At 46.5% G+C, this 19,445-nt stretch overlaps 2 protein-coding genes across 6 annotated transcripts in view; one reads left to right on the top strand and one right to left on the bottom strand.

The window, feature by feature from the left end:
* The window catches only part of LOC146196492 (uncharacterized), an 84,569-nt gene extending 80,407 nt beyond the window's left edge, over positions 1-4,162 (bottom strand). The window contains exon 1 of one of the 2 annotated variants that reach the window (XM_084598248.1): positions 3,957-4,162. In XM_084598248.1, the coding sequence (XP_084454374.1) occupies positions 3,957-4,076 (120 nt within the window). In that variant the 5' untranslated portion in view covers positions 4,077-4,162. The remainder of the gene's footprint in view (positions 1-3,956) is intronic. The other variant, XM_084598247.1, reaches the window with a different exon arrangement.
* A 932-nt stretch (positions 4,163-5,094) lies between these two features.
* Positions 5,095-19,445, top strand: part of LOC146196490 (eukaryotic translation initiation factor 4 gamma 3-like) — a 111,758-nt gene continuing 97,407 nt past the window's right edge. For all 4 annotated transcript variants that reach the window (XM_084598244.1, XM_084598242.1, XM_084598243.1 and 1 more), the window contains exon 1: positions 5,095-5,432. In XM_084598244.1, coding sequence (XP_084454370.1) covers positions 5,359-5,432 — 74 coding nt within the window. In that variant the 5' untranslated portion in view covers positions 5,095-5,358. The remainder of the gene's footprint in view (positions 5,433-19,445) is intronic.

The following is a 19,445-nucleotide window of genomic DNA, read 5'->3' as shown; positions in this document are numbered from 1 at the left end:
TACCTGTAATCCCTTCTGTTTCACCCCGCCGGGGTGGCGCAGTGGTTACGGAGCTCGACTATACTGCTCCCAAGGATGCGGGATCGAATCCCGGCCTCGGCGGCCGCTTTTCGGTGGAGGCGAAAAGCAAGGCACCCGTGTGCTGTGCGATGTCAGTGCACGTTAAGGAACCCCAGGTGGTTGAAATTTCCGGAGTCCTCCACTATGGCCTCTCTCATGGACAAGATATTTACTATAAATGTAAAAACAGTTCACAGCGCCCCGGGGAATAATCTGTGAATTTGCCGATTGTCCTGGTGCAATGCTATGATATATGCGAGAAAATTGTATTCGTAAACAACTCGTTGAAAACATGCGCTTGGTCGGAATTTTTGGGGTAAGTTTAAGCATCTCCAAGGACGCCTCACCCATCAATCGTCACTCATAGGCAACGCAACCCCAAGGCAAGTATCAAAATTAATAATAATAATAATAATAATAATAATAATAATAATAATAATAATAATAATAATAATAATAATAATAATAATAATAATAATAATAATAATAATAATAATAATTCGTTCACAGGAAAGGAAAGGCGCAGTATCTGTTACACTTGTACTGTTGTTGTGGCTGTAGGAAGAGGGAAAAGAAAATGCGCGGGCCTGCTACTGGCTCTGTAGCTGAGCCACCTCCGCTGCCTCGTGCAGACAGAAGAGAAAATAGAGAAGAAAGAAAAGAAAGAGGGAGAGAAAGAGGCGCGCCGCAACAACAGCCGTCTTCCACCACCGCGGGTGCAATGACGGCCTACAACAGATAAAAATTCGGTGGCAGGCAAGCCCCCGCCGCAAGCGGCGGTGACCTACCTGCCCCATCCCCATCAGGGGAGTCTGTGGACGCCTGAACCGCACCATAAGGGTAGGGAGGAAAGTGGGAGTGAAAGCAGAAAGAGAGAAAGGGGTGCCGTAGTGGAAGGAGTAATTTCGACCACCTGAGGATCTTTTATGTGCACTGGCATCGCACAGCACAGTATCACAAGCGTCAATCTCGTTTTCGGTGCAACGCATGGTACAGAAATTCAAAGAAAAGAATAAAACCGACGCCCTCACGCCCACCAATGGTGGCTACCCTGATGTCTGCCTTTTGCCACTTGCCGAGCTGCAAAATATTTTTCAGCTCTCCACGCTTCATTCCGAACCGCGTGCACAACTTCAAGCGTCGGCTCATACATTATGGAAAGCGCAAAAATATCTGAGCGGATCCAATGCTAAACTCGCTTTATAAGGATTCCAGTTATTTTGACGCGATACTTTGGCCCTGTCAACATGAAGTTCATTAAATGGCTCCGCTTAATGCGAAATCTGCTTAATCCGAACTGCATGAGGTGCGCCTTTGTCGCAGAATTTCTTTTTTTTTTAACGGCGTTATATAAATTTATACTAGCATACGCTGAACACGACGAATAAAGCTTCTTGCCACCAGTAATGATATCACACGATGCAGCGTAAAAACTCTCTCATTTACGTACAACCTAGGAGTAATTCGTTTCCAGCCATTCTCCGTAATTCTTAGAACGGACACTTTGAAGAATAAAACAAAATCCGTAACACAGATTTCATGTATTGGATTACGGAAGTTTCTTCAGCTAAATGGGAGTATGAAAAGTTCCTAAAACTAGAAAAGGTGCACGAACAATCGCTATTCTATCGGCCATCAACGAACAGGCGGTGGAGTCGCGCAATCGGTTGCCATCAAGCGGTTTTCAAGGGCATTTTTTAAAGATTGTTTGCAAATTATAGGCTTCACGCAGTGCTTTTAAATTTGACTCGAGTACTCACAAAGACAACTTCTACGAATCTGTTGCCATAAATTTGGTTTCAGTGTCCTTTTAAAACAGTAGCTAACCCATACAAGAGAGAAACCCGCATACAATGTATACTCATATGCACCTTAGCATATATAAGCGCATATATTATATCTACCCTATATATAGGGTGTCCCATTTCTGGCACTTAAATTCTGGCGCCAGGGGCGCTTGCCCATTTACCCCAGTTATTTAATTTCGACCGCAGTGATAGCGCAAATGATGAATACTGTTTTGAAGGTTAACATGCTGACAGCTGTTATCACAGAAACCATATTGACGTTGCGATGTTGTTTGCCTAATATGCAAATATTCACGTGATTACACTGGGTGCAGTTGCTAATTGAAAGCGTAATGTATTCAAGATAAGAAAAAAAAATAAAAATTATGAACCAATTACGGACGAATCGTCCGTCTTCACTTAACGGCATATGTCATGACCTAAATTACGGTAGCTTCTGGTATTAAATTCAGCAATTTTATTGGTGTTATAGCGAGATTTTTTCGCTATTAAATATGTATTTTATTTTTTAGAGTGATATGGGTGGTAGTTACCCGCGAGGGGGAATTGCCATTTTGCACAGTTAGTGAAAAACAGCAGTCAGAAATGTATTGCTTTAGTAGTGAAGCCTCAAAACCTGTTAATGGTGCCGAAATTTGACATAAATATAGATGGATAAGGCTGAACCCTGTAAGCAGGGTGGTGCGGCATACGGCCACCGCTAAACGTGTCTACAGTTTGCATATTATCACGACACATGCGAGACTGCGGATAAAAAATAAACCATCCAAGTTTGTCTAAAATCCTAATCTACTTTCGAAACGTTGTGCGCACTCCGCCATAATAATTCGCTATACAGGCACAGGTAACGCCTTTCTGAACTATTTTTCGAGAATTAACCGCAAGAGACATTTAGGTTTTGGACCACTGTTTCACTTAAAACTTATGTGACCTAAGTACCGAGCTTCTGGGTGGTGCTGACCTTCAGAAAGCCGGCCGCTCAGGAAACTAAAAAAATTTGTTTGCGGGCAGAAAGATGTGTATAAGCTCTGACCTGTAATTCTTCCTCGAGCGAGCGTTTTGCAATCTGTTAGTCCAATTTCCATAGTTCGCTTTTAGCGAGTTTACGATAATCCAGTGGCGGCTTGCGTGATCGGACAGTGGCGGCCAAAACGGAAGTTCAAGGCTACATGTAGTACATCGCACTGTGCATAGTCAATGATCAGGCATCGATACGATTTTCTTTTAGAGCACAGAGACATGAAAGCGCAGCGCCACATCACCGCGAAATATGTATCTGATTTCACGTCAGCAAATCGCGACCGATGATTATCCAATAAAATCAGTTTGCGCCTGAAAATATTCGCTATTTTTTCTATCTGCTACGTTGAAGGTTAAGGAAAGAGTGAAAAAAAAAAAGAAACTAAAATTTGTATGACTGCTTCGGGTAACACGGCCGCGGTTTGCAGAACATCAGTGGAGAACTAGTACCGTGTCTGAATTCGAGATGAGCTGGTATCTAAAGCGAAAGTGCAACGGTGTCGCGTGGCACACCATTAAGAAAGCTGGTTATGACACAGGACGATTTTGTGTGTCGACACTCGTGAAACACTAGCAAAAGAGCACTGAGAAGATAAGACCGCTCCTCAGAACTCACATGACGGGCACAGTTATCTGCAAGAGCCTCTCTTGTGAACAAGAAGAACAGGGTATTTAGTACCAGGGAAAGCGGTTTTCGAGCTTAAAGCATGCGTTTAATCTACACAGAATAAGGCTTCATGCTCTAAACCCGCATTTAGCATTATTGACTGCAAACTTGCCAGCACAAAATGGCATTTTTCTCCAGCTAGAGCTAGATGTTATCGTTAGAAGGCTAATTTTAACCAAGAGGTAAGGCTCAGTTCAATATACTGCTCGTAAACTATCGAATTAAATTTTTTTCTCTACATCGAAATTTCGTTATAACGGGAGCTAATCCATCAGTAGCCTTTAAAAAAATTGCACGTTCATCTACACTTGCGCGTCCACACATTGCAAATATAAACTTTCGGCTTCGTCAGGTCATCTCGGTTGCAGTTAATTATTGTGCTTGCTAATAGCACTACTTACCTGCGTCAGCGGACGAAGATCTTTATCCGGTGTAGCCGCCGCATCTGACAGGTAGCTCCTGTAGCAGACGACGAAGTAAATCACGGTGATGAAGAGCGTTTCTCTTCGACGTCGAGCCATGCTCGAGCGGTGGCTGGTTCTTTACCTCACTCCTCGCGTTCTGCTCTCTCCACCGCTTTTGAAGCAAGTTCATTGTGGGAAGAGGCAGCCACACTACCGAAGAGCGCGAGAAAAATAATGAAGGCAAAAGAATCCAAACTGCAACATTTGCGCGCGGGTATGTGGCGCCCTCTGTCCAAAGCGCGGGAAAACGCATCGATTGGAGACGGACAGAGCAGACGTCGTAGTGCGCACGTCGTATTCGCTTACGGTGCTGGCCTTGGTTCGCTGTTTTGCTTTGAGGAAACCCGAACAAGAGTCTAGTATCCTTGCCTACATGTGGACGAAAGGTAACTTTACAAAATGAACAGAAAAAATTGTTGCTAACAGTCTTTTTGGTCGCAACGATTGCGCCCAGGCGTGATCGGCTTTTCGCGGCGCACTGGTTACGTGTGATAGACGTCGCAGTTTGTCTTATCCGTGTTCGTAGCTTGCCCATTCGTTTTCGTTCGGGGATATCGTTTTTTCAGTCTTTAAATTAGAATTTTGAGGCTTTCATTTGGGTACAGCGCTGTACGCGCGTTTTTTTTTTTTTTTTTTTCATTTTTTTTTTTATTAATATGCTGGGGAGTTAGCGCATGTGCTGCGCGCGTGTCGTCTTGTCTCGTGGCACTCGGTACCGGCATCGAAAACATTTTCTAGAAGTACGTATCGTGGCGCGTCGACGTTAGGTGTATTGCGTTCGCTAGCTTTTCGGTCATTAACGGGGAGCGATCAAGCGACATTTGCGGCCCCCTTCACTTGCTACGTCGTACTTTTTACGAGCGCTTCGAGCAGCCTATCTCGGCCGAAGACAGAAAAATAAAAACACTATATAACGGTGTTCTCGGCACTTCGACGAATCAGAATTTAACTTTGCCTTTTAATGCATTCCACCGATCTTACAATGCAAAATAATTTTTTTTTCTTCGCTTATTTCCCCGTATTATCTTCTTTTTCGGTTTCGGTGGTAAGCGGGCGTTCGCATTTAGACCGGAAGTGGTGCCGCGGACAGGAAGTTAGAAGTACGTCGTCTTGCGGTGGTACGCGCTGTTGTCAGCCATATTGTTCACTTGATGTAATATCCTACCCAATCTAACAGCTAAAATAATTAATACTAGGTTTTGTGGACGTTATGCTCGAGCTCTGATGTCTACTCTAGGGCCTAGAGTGGTTATTTTATGAGTGTGCAGACTGCAACGACCCGTATGAGGCATCGCTCGCCACCTATGAGGACCCCAATTCATCCTTGTCTCGCTTTGCAATGAGCCTACCTCAGAAGTCAAAATATTCTGGGGTTTCGCCAAACATAGCGCAGCAGTCAAGAGGACCTCATACGTATCCTTTTTGCGGATTTCACCCCTGGACCTACCCGCCGTGCGCCGAAGAATCGCCGAAAGGTTTGACTTGATTTTTTAACCCTAAATTTGCGATATTTTCCCCGTTGTCCGCTCTTAGGGGCCGTCGACTTTTTAGGCCTAGGCGCATGACCCGTCGCTGTGAGCGTGATTTTTTTGCCCACCGCAGACGGACCGGGCCGCTGTTGCAGCGGCCGATTACGAGTCGCGTGTCCCGTGGTGTGTAACTGCCTGACGATTACCGGCGATTTTGCCGGCCTCTTTCGGGCCAATACCGCCTCCAAATGCGAGCTTTTGATGCCGTCGTCGGCGATCGTAACAGCTGGGTTCGCGGACCGCCAACTCCGCGCGCTTTCCTGTGCGCCGGAGTTTCAGTTTAGCTCTTCCCGCACAAAATCGGTGCCGTCTTGTCGTTTGTCGGGTACGCGCCGGTGCCGGGTCCCCGGCGGGACGGACGATCGGAATTCGCCGACACGGCCGCGGTGTGACCCTGACTGCGGTTTCGCTGGGCCAAATATTTGGGTCAGCGGACGTCTCTCGGTCGGCGACGCTGAGGTGCTCACGTCACGCGTGAACTCAGGGGGAGCCCAGCGTGCCTGGTGTACGGCGATCTCTTGTTTCGGAAAACCGCGGCTTGTACGGGCATCGCACCTGGGAGGCATAGAAGGGTCGGAGGCCGCACCCCGCCTCCTCGGCACGTATCGGCGTTGCGCCATTGCCCATCCTTCCACGCTCGCGTCCAAGCTGGCATTCTTGGCCCCAAGCGCTTCACTGCTGGCTTTCACTTTGTTCTGGTCAGCGTCTAGCGTCGGAAATCAGCTTCTGGCGGGTCCTAAAGTACTCGTCAGTCGTTTTCTACCGCCTGTTGTGCTGTGCTTGCCCCATGCCCTCAGACGCCGTTGGTTTAGGCCGCTGTCTTGCTTTCCGTGCTCATTCATTGGCTCGAGTTTGACAGGAAAAGACGCCCCTACACTTGCCTTCCATTCTTACGTATTTATTTCGTGGGAAAGCCGGTGGATCGAGGTCTTGTATTGTCACCCCGGCGTACAGTCCTAGCCACCTCTTATTTATTTAGTGGAGGTGTCTGATGCTTGTCACATACGTACATTTAGGCCGGTTTGTGAGATGCATGCAGTGGCGTATTGTTAAGGCTTTCACTTGTAGCGAGGTTTCGTTTCATTAGGCCGTGAGTGGTGCCATGTATGTGCTCTCATTAGTAATGTTGGGTAGGAAACATTGAAACATGGTGTTGGTACTTTACAGTTGTTCCTGGATGTAGTTGAGTTCTCTCACATTAACATACTCATTGGATATGTTAGGCAAGAGGGGTGTTTCCTTGCCATGTTTGTTTTAATGGGTAAGAAGTTTCATCGATCATGCGGTAAGCGTACAAATACGAATGAACCCGAGAAGAGATATATCGAGTTACCTTTGGAAAATTTAGGTCTGCTTGCCAAATGCCTCGAAGCGCTGAATGACATTTTAGGCTTGTACGTAAAACAGCACCAGGATTATGTACATATGATACTTTTTCACATCTGCTGGCATAAATAGATGTGCAGCAGCATATATTTTGAGATTCAAGGCAGCCTCTCGTAGATATGTTTATCTGCAGTTGGAGGTTGTTGGATATGTGCGTGAGATAAGATTTATGCAGCTTGAGCTGCAGTTAGGGAAAGCTCTTATAATACCAGCCTTTGGGAGGCTCAGTGCCGATGGTTTGTTTAGGGGCCAAGGTCACATAATCTGGTTTGTATGGCCAAGCCCGCAGTATCTCTTGCTCGTTATCTGATGTTTCCATGCTGAGCCATCAACATGTTGATAGTTGATTAACGTTAGTCTTTTAGCCCCACTGTCTTCTGCCCAAGCAGTCAGTTGCTCACAGTGCAGGCAAGGCTGCACTGTGCCCATTTCTGTGGTGTCCTGATTCATGGCATATTACAACTACTGTTACAACCGCCACAGTGGAAGAGGGAACTCTGCATATGTTCAGCCTTCGGGTTAGTATCCATTCTGACTGCTCGGCATGTTCGCCATTCATTTGTTTCCTGTGCTGTTAATTGTTTTCTTGGGTTATTTCTTCATTCTGAGAAGCTGCCTCGCTTATAGAAAAGAGCATTTGTGTAGAGAAAAGGCCTCCATTGAAAAGCCTTTCTAAATCCATAGCCTGCAGTGGTGCAGCAACATAGTTGTGAGCAGCTAGGAGCATATGTTACAAATAAGACCTACTGTATATACTATGGACCTGTGCAGATAGTGGGGCCCTATGGAGCTGTGTGCACCAACTTTCTTTTTTAGCCATTGATGGTTGTCGTCAAAGATCAGCATTCTGCATTTGCATTTAAGTACATCTGCTTAGGCTTTCTTTCCTCTCTCAAAATCTGCAGTTAAAACAGCCATAATGACAAGCTTTTCACTCTAGGACAGAAAAGGAGAGTATCTGTTCTGCCTCTTGCTTTGTGTCTGCACTTGCATGGATAAATGATACTAATATCCTCTATGGAATAAAATAATGGTGGTAGCCATTTGTCACAGCAGGCATATACTAGCGCCACTTTGCCGGTATTGCGTCTATCCTAGCGGCCAAAGGCACAAATTAAGACATGCGTGCTGGAGCAGTGCTATCTTTGCGTGTCTGTACTGTAGTAGGTCTTGAGTTAGAAACGTATTGGGAATACTGTCGCAGGGTATGCTGTTGGTTCACAGGGCTGTTTTGCACCTGACATTATCACCTTGGTGCATTTGGTTGCCAATTTAAAGAAGTCACTGTGATTCAAGAGTGCACTGGAGGGGGCATTTGCAAAATCTGTTCTTGTGCACTGACAATACTGAGAGAGAAGCTTAATGAATGCGTTCATTTGACACGTCATGCAGATGTAGCACCCTCTGTGAAGCTCATCTCCCTGTGGAGGGTTCCCCTTTTGTATTTCCACAATGCTTGTCATACATTTGGTTTCCTGGTGGACCTTTCATGTGGCTGTAGCTTTTCTTTATGGCATTGTGTACCAGAACAGGGGTGCAGTGTCTGTGTGTCACTTCTCAGGTGCAGTGGTGTCTGTGGCATAGTTTCGTGCCTTGGGAACCAAGCCCACTGCTGAAAGAAAGCTCTGTCGATAGCTGAAAAGATGCCTGCTAGCTGATGTACACATAGTGTGCCAGCTGGTTCTGAAAAAGAACGGACGTTTGTGCAAGACTGACATGATGAAATATATTTGGCGACGCTGGCAGAAAGCCCAGGCCAGAAGTAGCGGCTCTTGATACGGTCGTAAGTTTGAAAGTGGCCTAAATGTCCAGCAGTGGGGTCGTTGTGGTAAGCCTCCATAATTTTAAAACGAAGGGAGCGAGGGGCAACGGGTACCCAGCGTTGACCCGTAGGGTGATAAACGTCGCGGTAAAGTGTTCTATGGTGAAATCGGAACCGACGAAGCTGACGGCGCAAGCGACTGTTTGGGACATCTGATTCTCCACAGAGGCGAGCGATGATTGTGCTGCAGTAAGGGTCAGTCAGCTGCAGGGACGAGAAATCGCCATTGTTCTCGAGTGGAGCTGTAGCGATGGGTGCAACATTCAGGTGGCCCGCAGAAGGCTGACTCGGATGGCAGAGGGAGAGGAGACCGTATGTGGGGCCGCGTCAGTAGGTATCAATGGGCAGCGAGTGAGAGCGTCAGCGTCGGTGTTTTTGCCCAGATTTATAAGTGATGGTGAAGGTGTATTCTTGAAGACGTAGTACCCAGCGACCCAGTCGACCCGAAAAGTTCAATATACACATCTACTTGGAGACGCGGCTTGTTATGCTATGAGGCTTTAGTCTCCTAGACATTAATGAAATTTCTGCAGGACCAGTAAACACCTGACGGAATGGTCTCTGCTTACCTGCTTATCCGTTAGCTTTTTGTGAAAATAAAATGGGTTGCAGCATTACAAGGTCTCACAGTGCAGCTGTCCGGTGTGAGGTCGACATGTAGGTGGTGGCATTGCTTGCATAGGTAGGTGACGGCATCGTGCTATGCAGCAGTTTCTGTGGTTATCTTCTAGAAGTATGCCAATTGAGTTGGCAATTTATTGTTTGGGATTGCTTCATTTTTGCCTGGGAAATGGGGAATGCTCTTGAAGTGAGATTGGCAAGCAAGCTATAAATTTGCTTTTGCTAATTGATACTGTATATGATTGGTTTTTGGCAGGTGTGCTGGAATATTTTTGTGAAAGCTAGTTTTTTTTTCTGACGGAATTGTGACGTAGAAGAACCAGACAGACATCATGGCCTGTGTCCACAAATATATTTCACGAGGACTCAGCCAGACAGAAACGAGACTTTGTGCCACTAGAATTTTCTGAAACGCGTCTCCTCTCGCGCCGCCTGAGTTGGTAGTGTAGCGTGTTGTCGTTTTCATCGGTTGGTTGGTCCATCGTACCATGTGGTAGGACAATACAGGTCCATACATGCCTGTGGCCTTTTGCTGTTCGTTTCGATTACATAGAAGGTGATGGTGCCTTTGTTCACAGGTGTATACTCAGTTATCAGGGAATGAAGGGACAATTGTTACTGTAACAATCTTGTGTGCGTCCTGCGCAGATTTGCTTTTAAATGTAGAAGCCTGTTTTTTTCATTGCACCAGTGTCCAGAATTTTATTGGCCCCCTTTATTTTGTGGAATTCTCAAGCTGTTTGCCCAAGCGGACGTAGTCCTGACTGTAGCTACACAGATTTAGAACCTGCTTCTTTGGCGAGGTAGCATTCCATTGCATTTAATAATTGGCATCCACCATTCATGACAGTAAAGTACACCAAGCCCACCGTAATATGAGGTGCTTTATAAGGTTGAGATTGAGCTGGTATATCATCATGCATAGCCAGTTCGTTTTTCTGCTTTTTGTCTTCATTGCTATGTTATATTGGATTAATGTCTTTAAGAAACGTGAACTACAAGGTAGGTTGTAGTGGAGAGTTCCTGATTAATTTCGACCACGAAGGGTTCAGCTTGCATCTCCTCTTCAAGGGCGTGGCTTCTCTGGCCAAGATTCAATCCATTGACTTTGGACCCAGCAGCCAAATTCTATGTCCTCTAAGCCACGACAGCAGGTAAAATGGGGATTAAAGTGCGTGAGTGTTCAGAAGCGAAAATTTATCGCAGTATTCAGGCATCTACTCTTTCGTTCTCTGTAGTACGCAGGTCCACCAGCTCTAAGAGCCCATTTAAAATTGTCCCTGATCTCGCTACACTTCAGTTGTGAAAGGTAGTTTATGTCATCCTTGTTTGAAGTACTCAATCTCAGGGTCATAAAATCTGGAATTGCCGAGGAGCTCATGGTTTTCGGGGAGAGTGCTAGCTTGCCTGGATTGTGGTCTGTGAGGCTCCAATTACGTTCAAGCATTGCCTGTAGTAACCAGGAGTTGCAGTGAGCTTTTGCTTTGTTAGCAGGGAATTGTGTTGCTAGACTACTGCACACAAGGGATGCTGCGTGGTAGTGCCATTATTTTTTCCTTTGCTTAGCTGTTAAGATCTCATATTTTAGTGAAAGTGCAGCCTCCTTGACTTAAGGTGGAGTTGCATTAGGTTAAGCTGTTCTTATTCTCTTTTTTAACTTTGACAGATTGTCAGGTTTACAGTTTTCATTTGTACCTTGTGAAACTGATATCCACTATTTCTTCATGCGTTACATGCTGACAAGCAAAGAATGATAAAAGCAGGATAGATTTGAGACTCGTTCACATACTGTGTACTCATGCAAATTGCTCTTAACATTGCTTAGGTTATTTCTTATAACATGCAGATTGAAGAAATTTATGTAGCCTAAAATAGTGCAAGAATTCATTTAGGAGTATCATGTGTTGACGTACTACTGCAATTAAACTGGCCAAAAATTCATCACATTTGTCACGTCTTGTGCTTTGAGGTCATGGGGACCTGCATCTGGTCTCAGCTTTGCAAAAGTGGATCACATTATAAGCTGGCAGGGGTTGCAGATCTTTGAGATATTTTATATATCCTGTACTAAGGTACAGATTACTGGCCAAGATATTTAATCTTACGATTACACAAGTAGATGTGGGCAGGTATTTTGCTGGTGCACGTCATAAGGTGATATGTTTGCACAGCCTATTTTTGCTTTAACAAGGCGACACATGTTTTGTGCGAAAGAAAACACACAATGTGGCCTATTACTAGACCGTTCTGCACTATGTGTACTACGCAGAAAATACTGGGATGATTTTTTTGGACCTTCATGTTTAGGTAGGCTGCCAGTTGTATGTGGTGTTAATATTTGAGTAACATTTTACTGATTAACAGCTCGTATGAACTTCTTCCCAAGGGCACTTTGGGTGAACGTGCGGCTTCAGAGGCGAGCAAATTTGAAAGTTCTCAGATGTGTCTTGTTTTTCGTAGTGTTAAACTGGTTAATGTTTTAACACGATATGGAGCAGAATGTTACGGTCACGAGACTGCTTCCAAACTCTAGAATGCGTTGAGGAGCGCTAAGAAAGGAAAAGACACCAGATAGCAGTAATTTATAGGCCTCTTTGTTTTGTGGAACAGCTGCGCTACGAAGCAACTGGTCTAGACTCCGTTGTGTACACATTAAAATGCTGCGTCCTGTGTAGCCGCAAGGAAGATATGTTAGCTACGTTGTGGAGGTGAAAATTGCGCAGAGTTTCTTTTTCGCAGACTTAGTGGTGGAATGCTGAAACATTATTTGCCGTTAAGTACTATGATTAACATAAAATGCCTCCAGTAGTTGGCCCCGAAAACCCCCATAGGTTTACGATATGTGAAATAACAGTTCAACATTCTTTTTCCACGTTCCTATAAGTTATGTTCAGTGCGTCATTCGCAGAGTGCTTATGGTAATGTAGGTGGCAGCATGTACTAAAAAGAAAGGGCAGTTTATTTCCTTGCTTAAATTTTGGCTTCTTCGAACTAGGCCTCTTTCTTAGGACATTGTTGGGTGCCGAATAACTTGGGAGAATATATGCAGGTCACTCCTCGCTAGTTTTTCCTACCTAACAATTGGTTGCTTATAGAAAATTGGGGAGGGGGGGGGGGGGTACTGGTGTCCATTGCTGCCAGCATTAGGGGAACATTGTTTGCCCAAGTGTCGCACTTTGATTCTTGTGCATAATTTTCCTCTTTTTGCTAATAAATGTGCTTTCCAAATATTTTTCACATTTCTTATGGAAGACTATAGCAGTGTTGTCAATTGGCAAATGCTCACACTTCATCGTCGCTTTGAAGGGACAATTGCTTGTCATCGGTAGGTGCATTGTAGGGGGCGTGTATACTTACCATGGCTAGCCTTTATTCTCAGAATCGCGTGCTGACTGCGAGGCTGTCCTGAATTAGCATTTCTAGAAGAAAAAAAAGATGCACGCATTTAACAGTGTTTAAATTGTATTTTATTGTAGTCTGGTCAAGTGGGATTTTTTGTTAATGACAAGGCTTCAGTGCAATATGTCACTTCAGCTTATTTTATGCAGTCTAGTGCCTCGCCAAAATTCATAATTATTTAAGTGCTACAGTGCAGAATTCTAACACTATGGGGCAAGATCTTTTCATTTCCTCTGTAATCTTGTGGCATGCTTTGGTCCCTTAAATCAAAATTATTTTTTTTCTTGGTATGCATGATTACAGAGTGCACAGATGGAGACAGACTTCATTGGTTAAGCGTAAATGCAACACCAATTTCCGGCTGCTTTGGTGACCCCTGGTAGAGAAAAAAAATGAGGGGTGATTTAGCGTGGTAAGGCCAAATCTGAATTGCATGCGCTGACACTTTGGTTTCACCTGTGTATATACGTGTTCACTAGCATACAGTCCTAATTTACCGAAACATGTGAAAGACTTCTTGGCATAACATCCCGCATTAACAGCACTGTACGAATCTGCCTGCATGGCCTTAAAGTACCACGTTTGATGGTTCAGTTCCCACCTAAAAGGGCTGCCCAATTTGACCGCTCTTGTCAACTGCTTCAAGCAGGCAGATGCGGTGAAATCATTGAATGGGGGCTTTAGAGCTAGTACATTGAAAGAAAGGTGGAGAAAGTCAGAATCAGGCTACATAATCTATTTAGTCTCCGAGTCTACCTATCCAATCTAATGCATAAGCTCATTGCTAGAACGTGATAATTGACCCATTTAATTTGGCACCTTACATCAGACGCAATTATACCTAATAATAGGAATACTACCTTTGCCAGTCGTGGAAAAGTATATAAACTTTTCAAACATTCTGTGTGCTCTTTATTGAAACATTTTACTTTAGCAAGGTTCTGTTTTATTGGTATTGTCGGGAGTGAAAGTGGTATACAGCACATAAATGGGGGCAGCTCTTGAAAACTACATTGCAGTGTAATCTTCTGACTGCATATGTGGTCAAGACGGCTAATAGGACCCTCTTTGCCTGCAAGCATCTCAGTTGGTGCTAGCTACATTGTTATGCGGCCAGTCTCGCAGCGTTACATCACAGGCACGTGACGGAAGTAAAAAGAGAACACCTGCTAGGCTGCTGTCGCGTCGGAGTGTAGGTGGGAAGGAACGCCGCATGTCAACCCTACCTAACTGACATACCTGATGAAAAAAGAGCTCCAAACTGGCTGTCTCGTTCCCTTGGGCTCTCACTACCGCATCATTGAGGTTGCGATTTTCTTGAACTCTGCTGGTTGCTAGGATTTGTATAACATGTTTGCGACCTAGTACATTCAGCTTTGCTCACATGATTTTGCATCCCAAAGCAATGGGAAACCTGCAAGGCTTTGTGGTGTCTCGAAACAATTTTAGCTATTTGTTCTTGCCTTTGGCTGCTCTAATTCATCTGGTCTGCTGAAGCATAACTGAAGCCAGCTGTGGTCATCACTTTGCATGATAATACTTCACTGCCATGTTCTGCAATCTTAGTGGTATTCGAATGACTAATAGCGATGTAATGGTAGCGTGACGTCTGCTTATATTTGACATCGACAAGCAATAGCTTTCAATGCTTGCATCACTGAAATGTGAAATGCTTGCCAAGCACTTCTGTTTTTTGTTGTTGAGTCAATGCTGTTCAAAAACCGTGTATAGCTGCAAGGTACAGCTTTTCACTATTACCTAAGATTAGTGGTGCCGAAGCACATATGCACAATTTCGTTCCTGTGTGCGGTGTACATTAGCTCAAGGTCCGAGCCATCGTCTATGGACTTGCCCAGACGCACCCTTGGAAGTTATCCAAACTGCTTTCCAACTGCGTGATGCAGTTGGCTTAGAGTACTGCCTTGCATCATTTAGCCGAGGTCAGGGACAGCCGCACACTTATGAGACCAGCGCTATTCAGTGGAGCTTGAATTGACCTTAAGATAAGCGTCCCCAGCATTTTAGCACCTCTCTTTGTGTTAATCATGTTTTGCTGCAGCCGCCATACATTTTTGTAGGTTGGAGTAAGGGGCTTGCGCGGCACCTTTATTGAACATGGCTGAGTTCGTTAGTCAGGTGTGGTATTTAGAGGAGTTGAGCTTGTTTCAGCTACTCTGTGTGAATGATGGTGTTGTGCCGCTTCACTTGGTTTATCTTTACATTGTGCTATTTTATGTTCTGTTTAGTTACTTTTCTTCAAGGTGTGTTTTTACAAAATGGTTTGCGGCTCTAATATCAGGGAAATTTCGACTGTTTCATGTTTTTTGAGCCCAGCTTAGCAGAGTACAAGTTTTATGGTATGATTTAGCAAATGACATCACCACCTGTTGTGCCCCTCCGGGGGCTGAGTAGTGGTTAGGGAGCTCGGCTACCGTGCCTAGGGATGCGGAATCGCATCCCGGCCTTGGCGGCCGCTTTTTGATGGAGGCGAACAGCAAGGTACCTGGGTGCTCTGTGATGTCAGTGCATGTTAAAGAACCCCAGGTGGTGGAAATTTTCGGAGTCCTCCGCTATTCTCGGAGTCTCTCGTAGCCTTAGTCGCTTTGGGACGTTAAATCCCACAAACCAAACCAAACCACCTCCTGTTGTCATTTGCCTTGAGCAATGGTCTTCATATGTATATTTCGGGAAGAACCCTGAGCAGTCGCTTGTCAGGAGGCTTAGAATATAACCGTTAAACCTTTAAGCATCTTGTGATGTTTTTTCTTTCTTGCAATGGTTATCATTCAAATTTGTTTTCATTCGTGCAAGTTGCAATGCGTCATGGGCCGTTGTACGTGCTTTATGAAAACCATGTCAAGTACAATCACTACTCTCAACACAGGTGCTTGTCTTCCATGTGTGCTATGAATGGAGGTCTTCAGTTCAGGCTTTCATCATTTGCTTCTGAACTTTGACGAGTTACAAGCCTTGGGATGGCTTTTTTTCCTATTCAATTTGATTTTCTAGAGTTGCTGTAGTGCAAGTTTGGCCAGTCTTGAAAGTAAGCAGTACAAGGCTGTCTAGGCAGACTGAAATTTTCTGCAGACGCTGCAGGCTGAATGGTTTCCCGAAGTTTAACGGTGTAGAGGCGCAAAAATCTGATGCACGTGTCTTCCTTTGGAGCGGTGCATAATACAGCAGTTTATTGTACATAGCGTCAACGCGTCTGTGACGTCACAGCCTTCGTTAGGCGGATGAAACCGAAACTGAGTTTTTGCGAACCACGTGGCTTTAGTTTACCGCTACCGCGCACCGTCAGCACAGCGCGTCCGGCCGAATTAGACATGAACGTGGCGCCATCTGTCGGCCTCGGGGTTATCTGCGCATGCGCACTGACTCTCGCGTAGTAGCGCTAAACTAAAGGTCTCTATTGATGCGCTACGTTTCATTCTACAGACGCAATACAAAACGAAAACTTGGGGGGTCTGTACTACTTCGAATACCACTTTAGCCCAGGGTATGAATTCCACCGCTGGCATGTTTCAGCATTCTAGCATTGAAATGTCAGAAGGTTTCCGAGTGTTCGCGGGGCGAGCTTTGAACTGTCTGTAGCAGCTATCTTCGTCTGCATCGCTGCGGGTTTATCGGGGCAGAGTTCGTTCAGCGTCTGCATTCCGCTTTGTTCCGTCTGCTGCCGAAGTCCGTAGCGAATGCCTCAAAAACCAAGCGAATGATTGGGTGAGCAGGATGGAGCAGAGCGCAGCTGTTGTCGTTTTCGCTGGTGGATGGAGTGTTTCTGGCACGCCTTCTTATCTGCTAATTGTGACTCGCGGGATCTCGCAGCGTTGTTACTGCTTGTGGGAAAGTCGTGCACTCCGTTATTGTCCATGTCGGATGGAGTCTGTCTGCCCGCACTTTGCGTGCGCATGTATACGTAGTTGACTTATGCGGGGGGCCTGTCGTCGGTGGAAGCGCGGTGTCGAGCCAAGCGAGAACCAGCCCCAAACTGTTTGCGCGGTCCGCAGTGACTCGCTACGGCCGCGTCCATATGTGTCGCCACATGGTTACCTGGATTTTTCTAGAAATGAAAGGAGGGGGGGGGGGGGGGAAGCGACCAATAAAATTACAAGCTTGCCCAGCGTTGGCAGCTTCGTTGCTACTCGCGGTAACAGCGTCGAGAGGAGGGGGGTATCTTCATTATGTGATCTCTAACATGAGGAAATAGCTGCTTTCATGAGGGGCTGCTATACTGCGACGTTAAGGCCTATACCTTTAGCCCCCTGTGGTACGCCTCTCGGCCAGGGACAATCTTGGGCCTACGGGGACACATAGCGTTTTCATGGTGGTTACATCGGTGCGGAATCATGGTCAAGGGTAGAACGAGAGAAAAAAAACTGGCCACGCAGTATGAAAGAGCACCGAACAAGGGTATAGAGGGCCTTGCCGAGCCAACGTTCCGACAAGCCGCCTTGTCGCCTCCTCCAGCGGACGACGGGCCCGCGGCTCGCTTTCCGCTCTCTTGACGTGGACTTAAACGTTGAATCGCAGCCATTCTCTGTGCCGAAAAAGACTGCGCCGTTTTAAAAGTCTGAGCAGTCCTTGAACTTTGACACCAGCGCATGCGTTGCTCGCGACGCTGATGGATGTCCGCCACGTGGACGCGTTGCGTTCAACTCCGAGCGCGTGCACCTGTCGGTGCCGAGAAGTCTCGAACCGCTGTGCGCTGCAGCTGCTGCCACCGTAGCCAAGTAGTAGTACGTCCTGGTCGTCGCAGCGGTGACGTAGGCAGCGGCCCGGCCAATCCGGAGCCTTCACAGTCTTTCAGTGCGTGGCGTAGTTTGTGACTTTCGCATGCAGCTGCGCGCGACGTCGTATCAAGCTTGTTGCCGCTGCGTCGTTCTCCGACGTTGCATGCCCCCCCCCCCCCCCCCCCCCGCCCTTCTTTTCCTCTTTCTTTTTCTGCCTCGTTCCGTAGCGAATTTCTTTGAATTTTTCAAATTTCCCTCGGCTCTTCGACACGATAATGGCGCAGGTGCAGGCGTTCCTGCTCCTCCATTCTCTCCCCACCGGGACCGGCGTGATGGCAGCCGTGCACGTGTGTCGATGCGCGGGAGTGGAACCCGGTCACGGTGACGCGCGCGTGCTGCTGCCGTGAGTTGCGCGTCGTGAGCCCTCAACCTTGGGCCTCCATCGCCCCGGGAATCCTTGGCCCGGGCGCTCCCGTCGTATCCATGGTTTCGCTATTCCGCCTTCCGGTTCCGCACCCCCCTTTGTTTTTGCGGAGCGTCTAGCTTGGGCCTTGCCTGGCTCACGCCTGTTGCGGCCGGTACGTATCCATTGCGGTGCGTGTCGGCAGATCGCAATGACGTATACATGGTAGTGGGCCGGAGGGGTTCGTTCAACTATGACGACGATAGAACGGTTGGGAACGGTGCTGAGGTAACGAGCGACCTCAGTTTAACTTGCGTCAGGGCCACCTTCCCTCCGCTTTACAGTGAGCTTTGCTTTTTTTTTGTCTCCCTTTTTTTTTTGTTGTTGAGTACATATTCTAGAAAACGGCGCGATGAACATTACGCGGGCACCAAAACTGCCGTCTTACGGATAGCATGTGCAGGCACACGCCGCGCACTGCATATCTGAGTGTCATAGTTGATGGCGCCGTGATTTTAGTGCATATTCATAATTGGAGAGATATGGTCGGTCTCTTTTCGTGGGCAGTTCGGTTCCTTCCTAGAGCGCACGCCCTGCCAAAAACGACTAGTGTCTCTCTCTAATCAGGCGGTACCTGTACAGCTCTAAAGCAAACTTGTGAACCTGCAAAACAATCGGGAAGAGAGTAGTGTACCTGTCACACCCCATCGATGGGAGTGACAGTAACACTACACCCATTTCAGGGGGTACCAGGATGAGGGTTGGACACGGAAACGCACCCTTACAGGCCGACTGCAACGAAATTTTGCCCAGGCTGCAGTGCCCGGTGCAAAGTAATACTTTACACCCATTTCAGGGGATACCAGGTTGAGGGTTCAACACGGAAACGCACCCTTACAGGCCGACTGCAACGAAATTTTGCCCAGGCTGCAGTGCCCGTTAACGTAGTCGTTAAGCACTAAAGCTAACCGTGACAACGTTACTGTTTTGCAGGAACCAAGTTCTGTTGTTAAAAAGGTGTTAAAAAGCAATGTAGCCGACGACGCGTGCACCTGGCGGCGTGTCGCGGAGTTGGGCAAGTTGCCGGATATGACGTAAAAACGGCCACTCGAGGACTCAAGCCGGGCCCATTGTGGGGGAACACGGATTACGGACGGCGTGGTGTAAAATTCTGGAAGCTGATACATGGCGCGGAGGCCCTAGGTTTGTTACAAATGTGAAGTTTTTTTCTTTTTTTTTTATGATGGAGATATTTATCATAGCGGATACGTACTGGCGCAAACACGAACCGTTTTACAGGACGCGAGCTGCGCCCAGTGCAAAGGTTGGGATAAGGCATGGCCATCTGCGCGTGCGCATGGGAAACATCCGGAAAAGCAGTACATGTCTCCTCTGTGCTAATCTCGTGTGCTTATCTGCTTCGATTCCTTTGCCGAGAAGGCTGTACAGCCGTCGGATAACGGTCGCACTGCATGCGTCCAAAATTGAGGAAAACAAAGGGCAAAACAAATTGTAGACCGTGTTTGCGGTTGGCGT

Source organism: Amblyomma maculatum, chromosome 3 (assembly GCF_055883805.1).
Source record: "Amblyomma maculatum isolate TAMU_Amacu chromosome 3, ASM5588380v1, whole genome shotgun sequence".
NCBI classification, from domain to species: domain Eukaryota; kingdom Metazoa; phylum Arthropoda; class Arachnida; order Ixodida; family Ixodidae; genus Amblyomma; species Amblyomma maculatum.
Note: the sequence above shows the minus strand (reverse complement) of the source record. Positions and strands in the feature narration are given on the sequence as shown.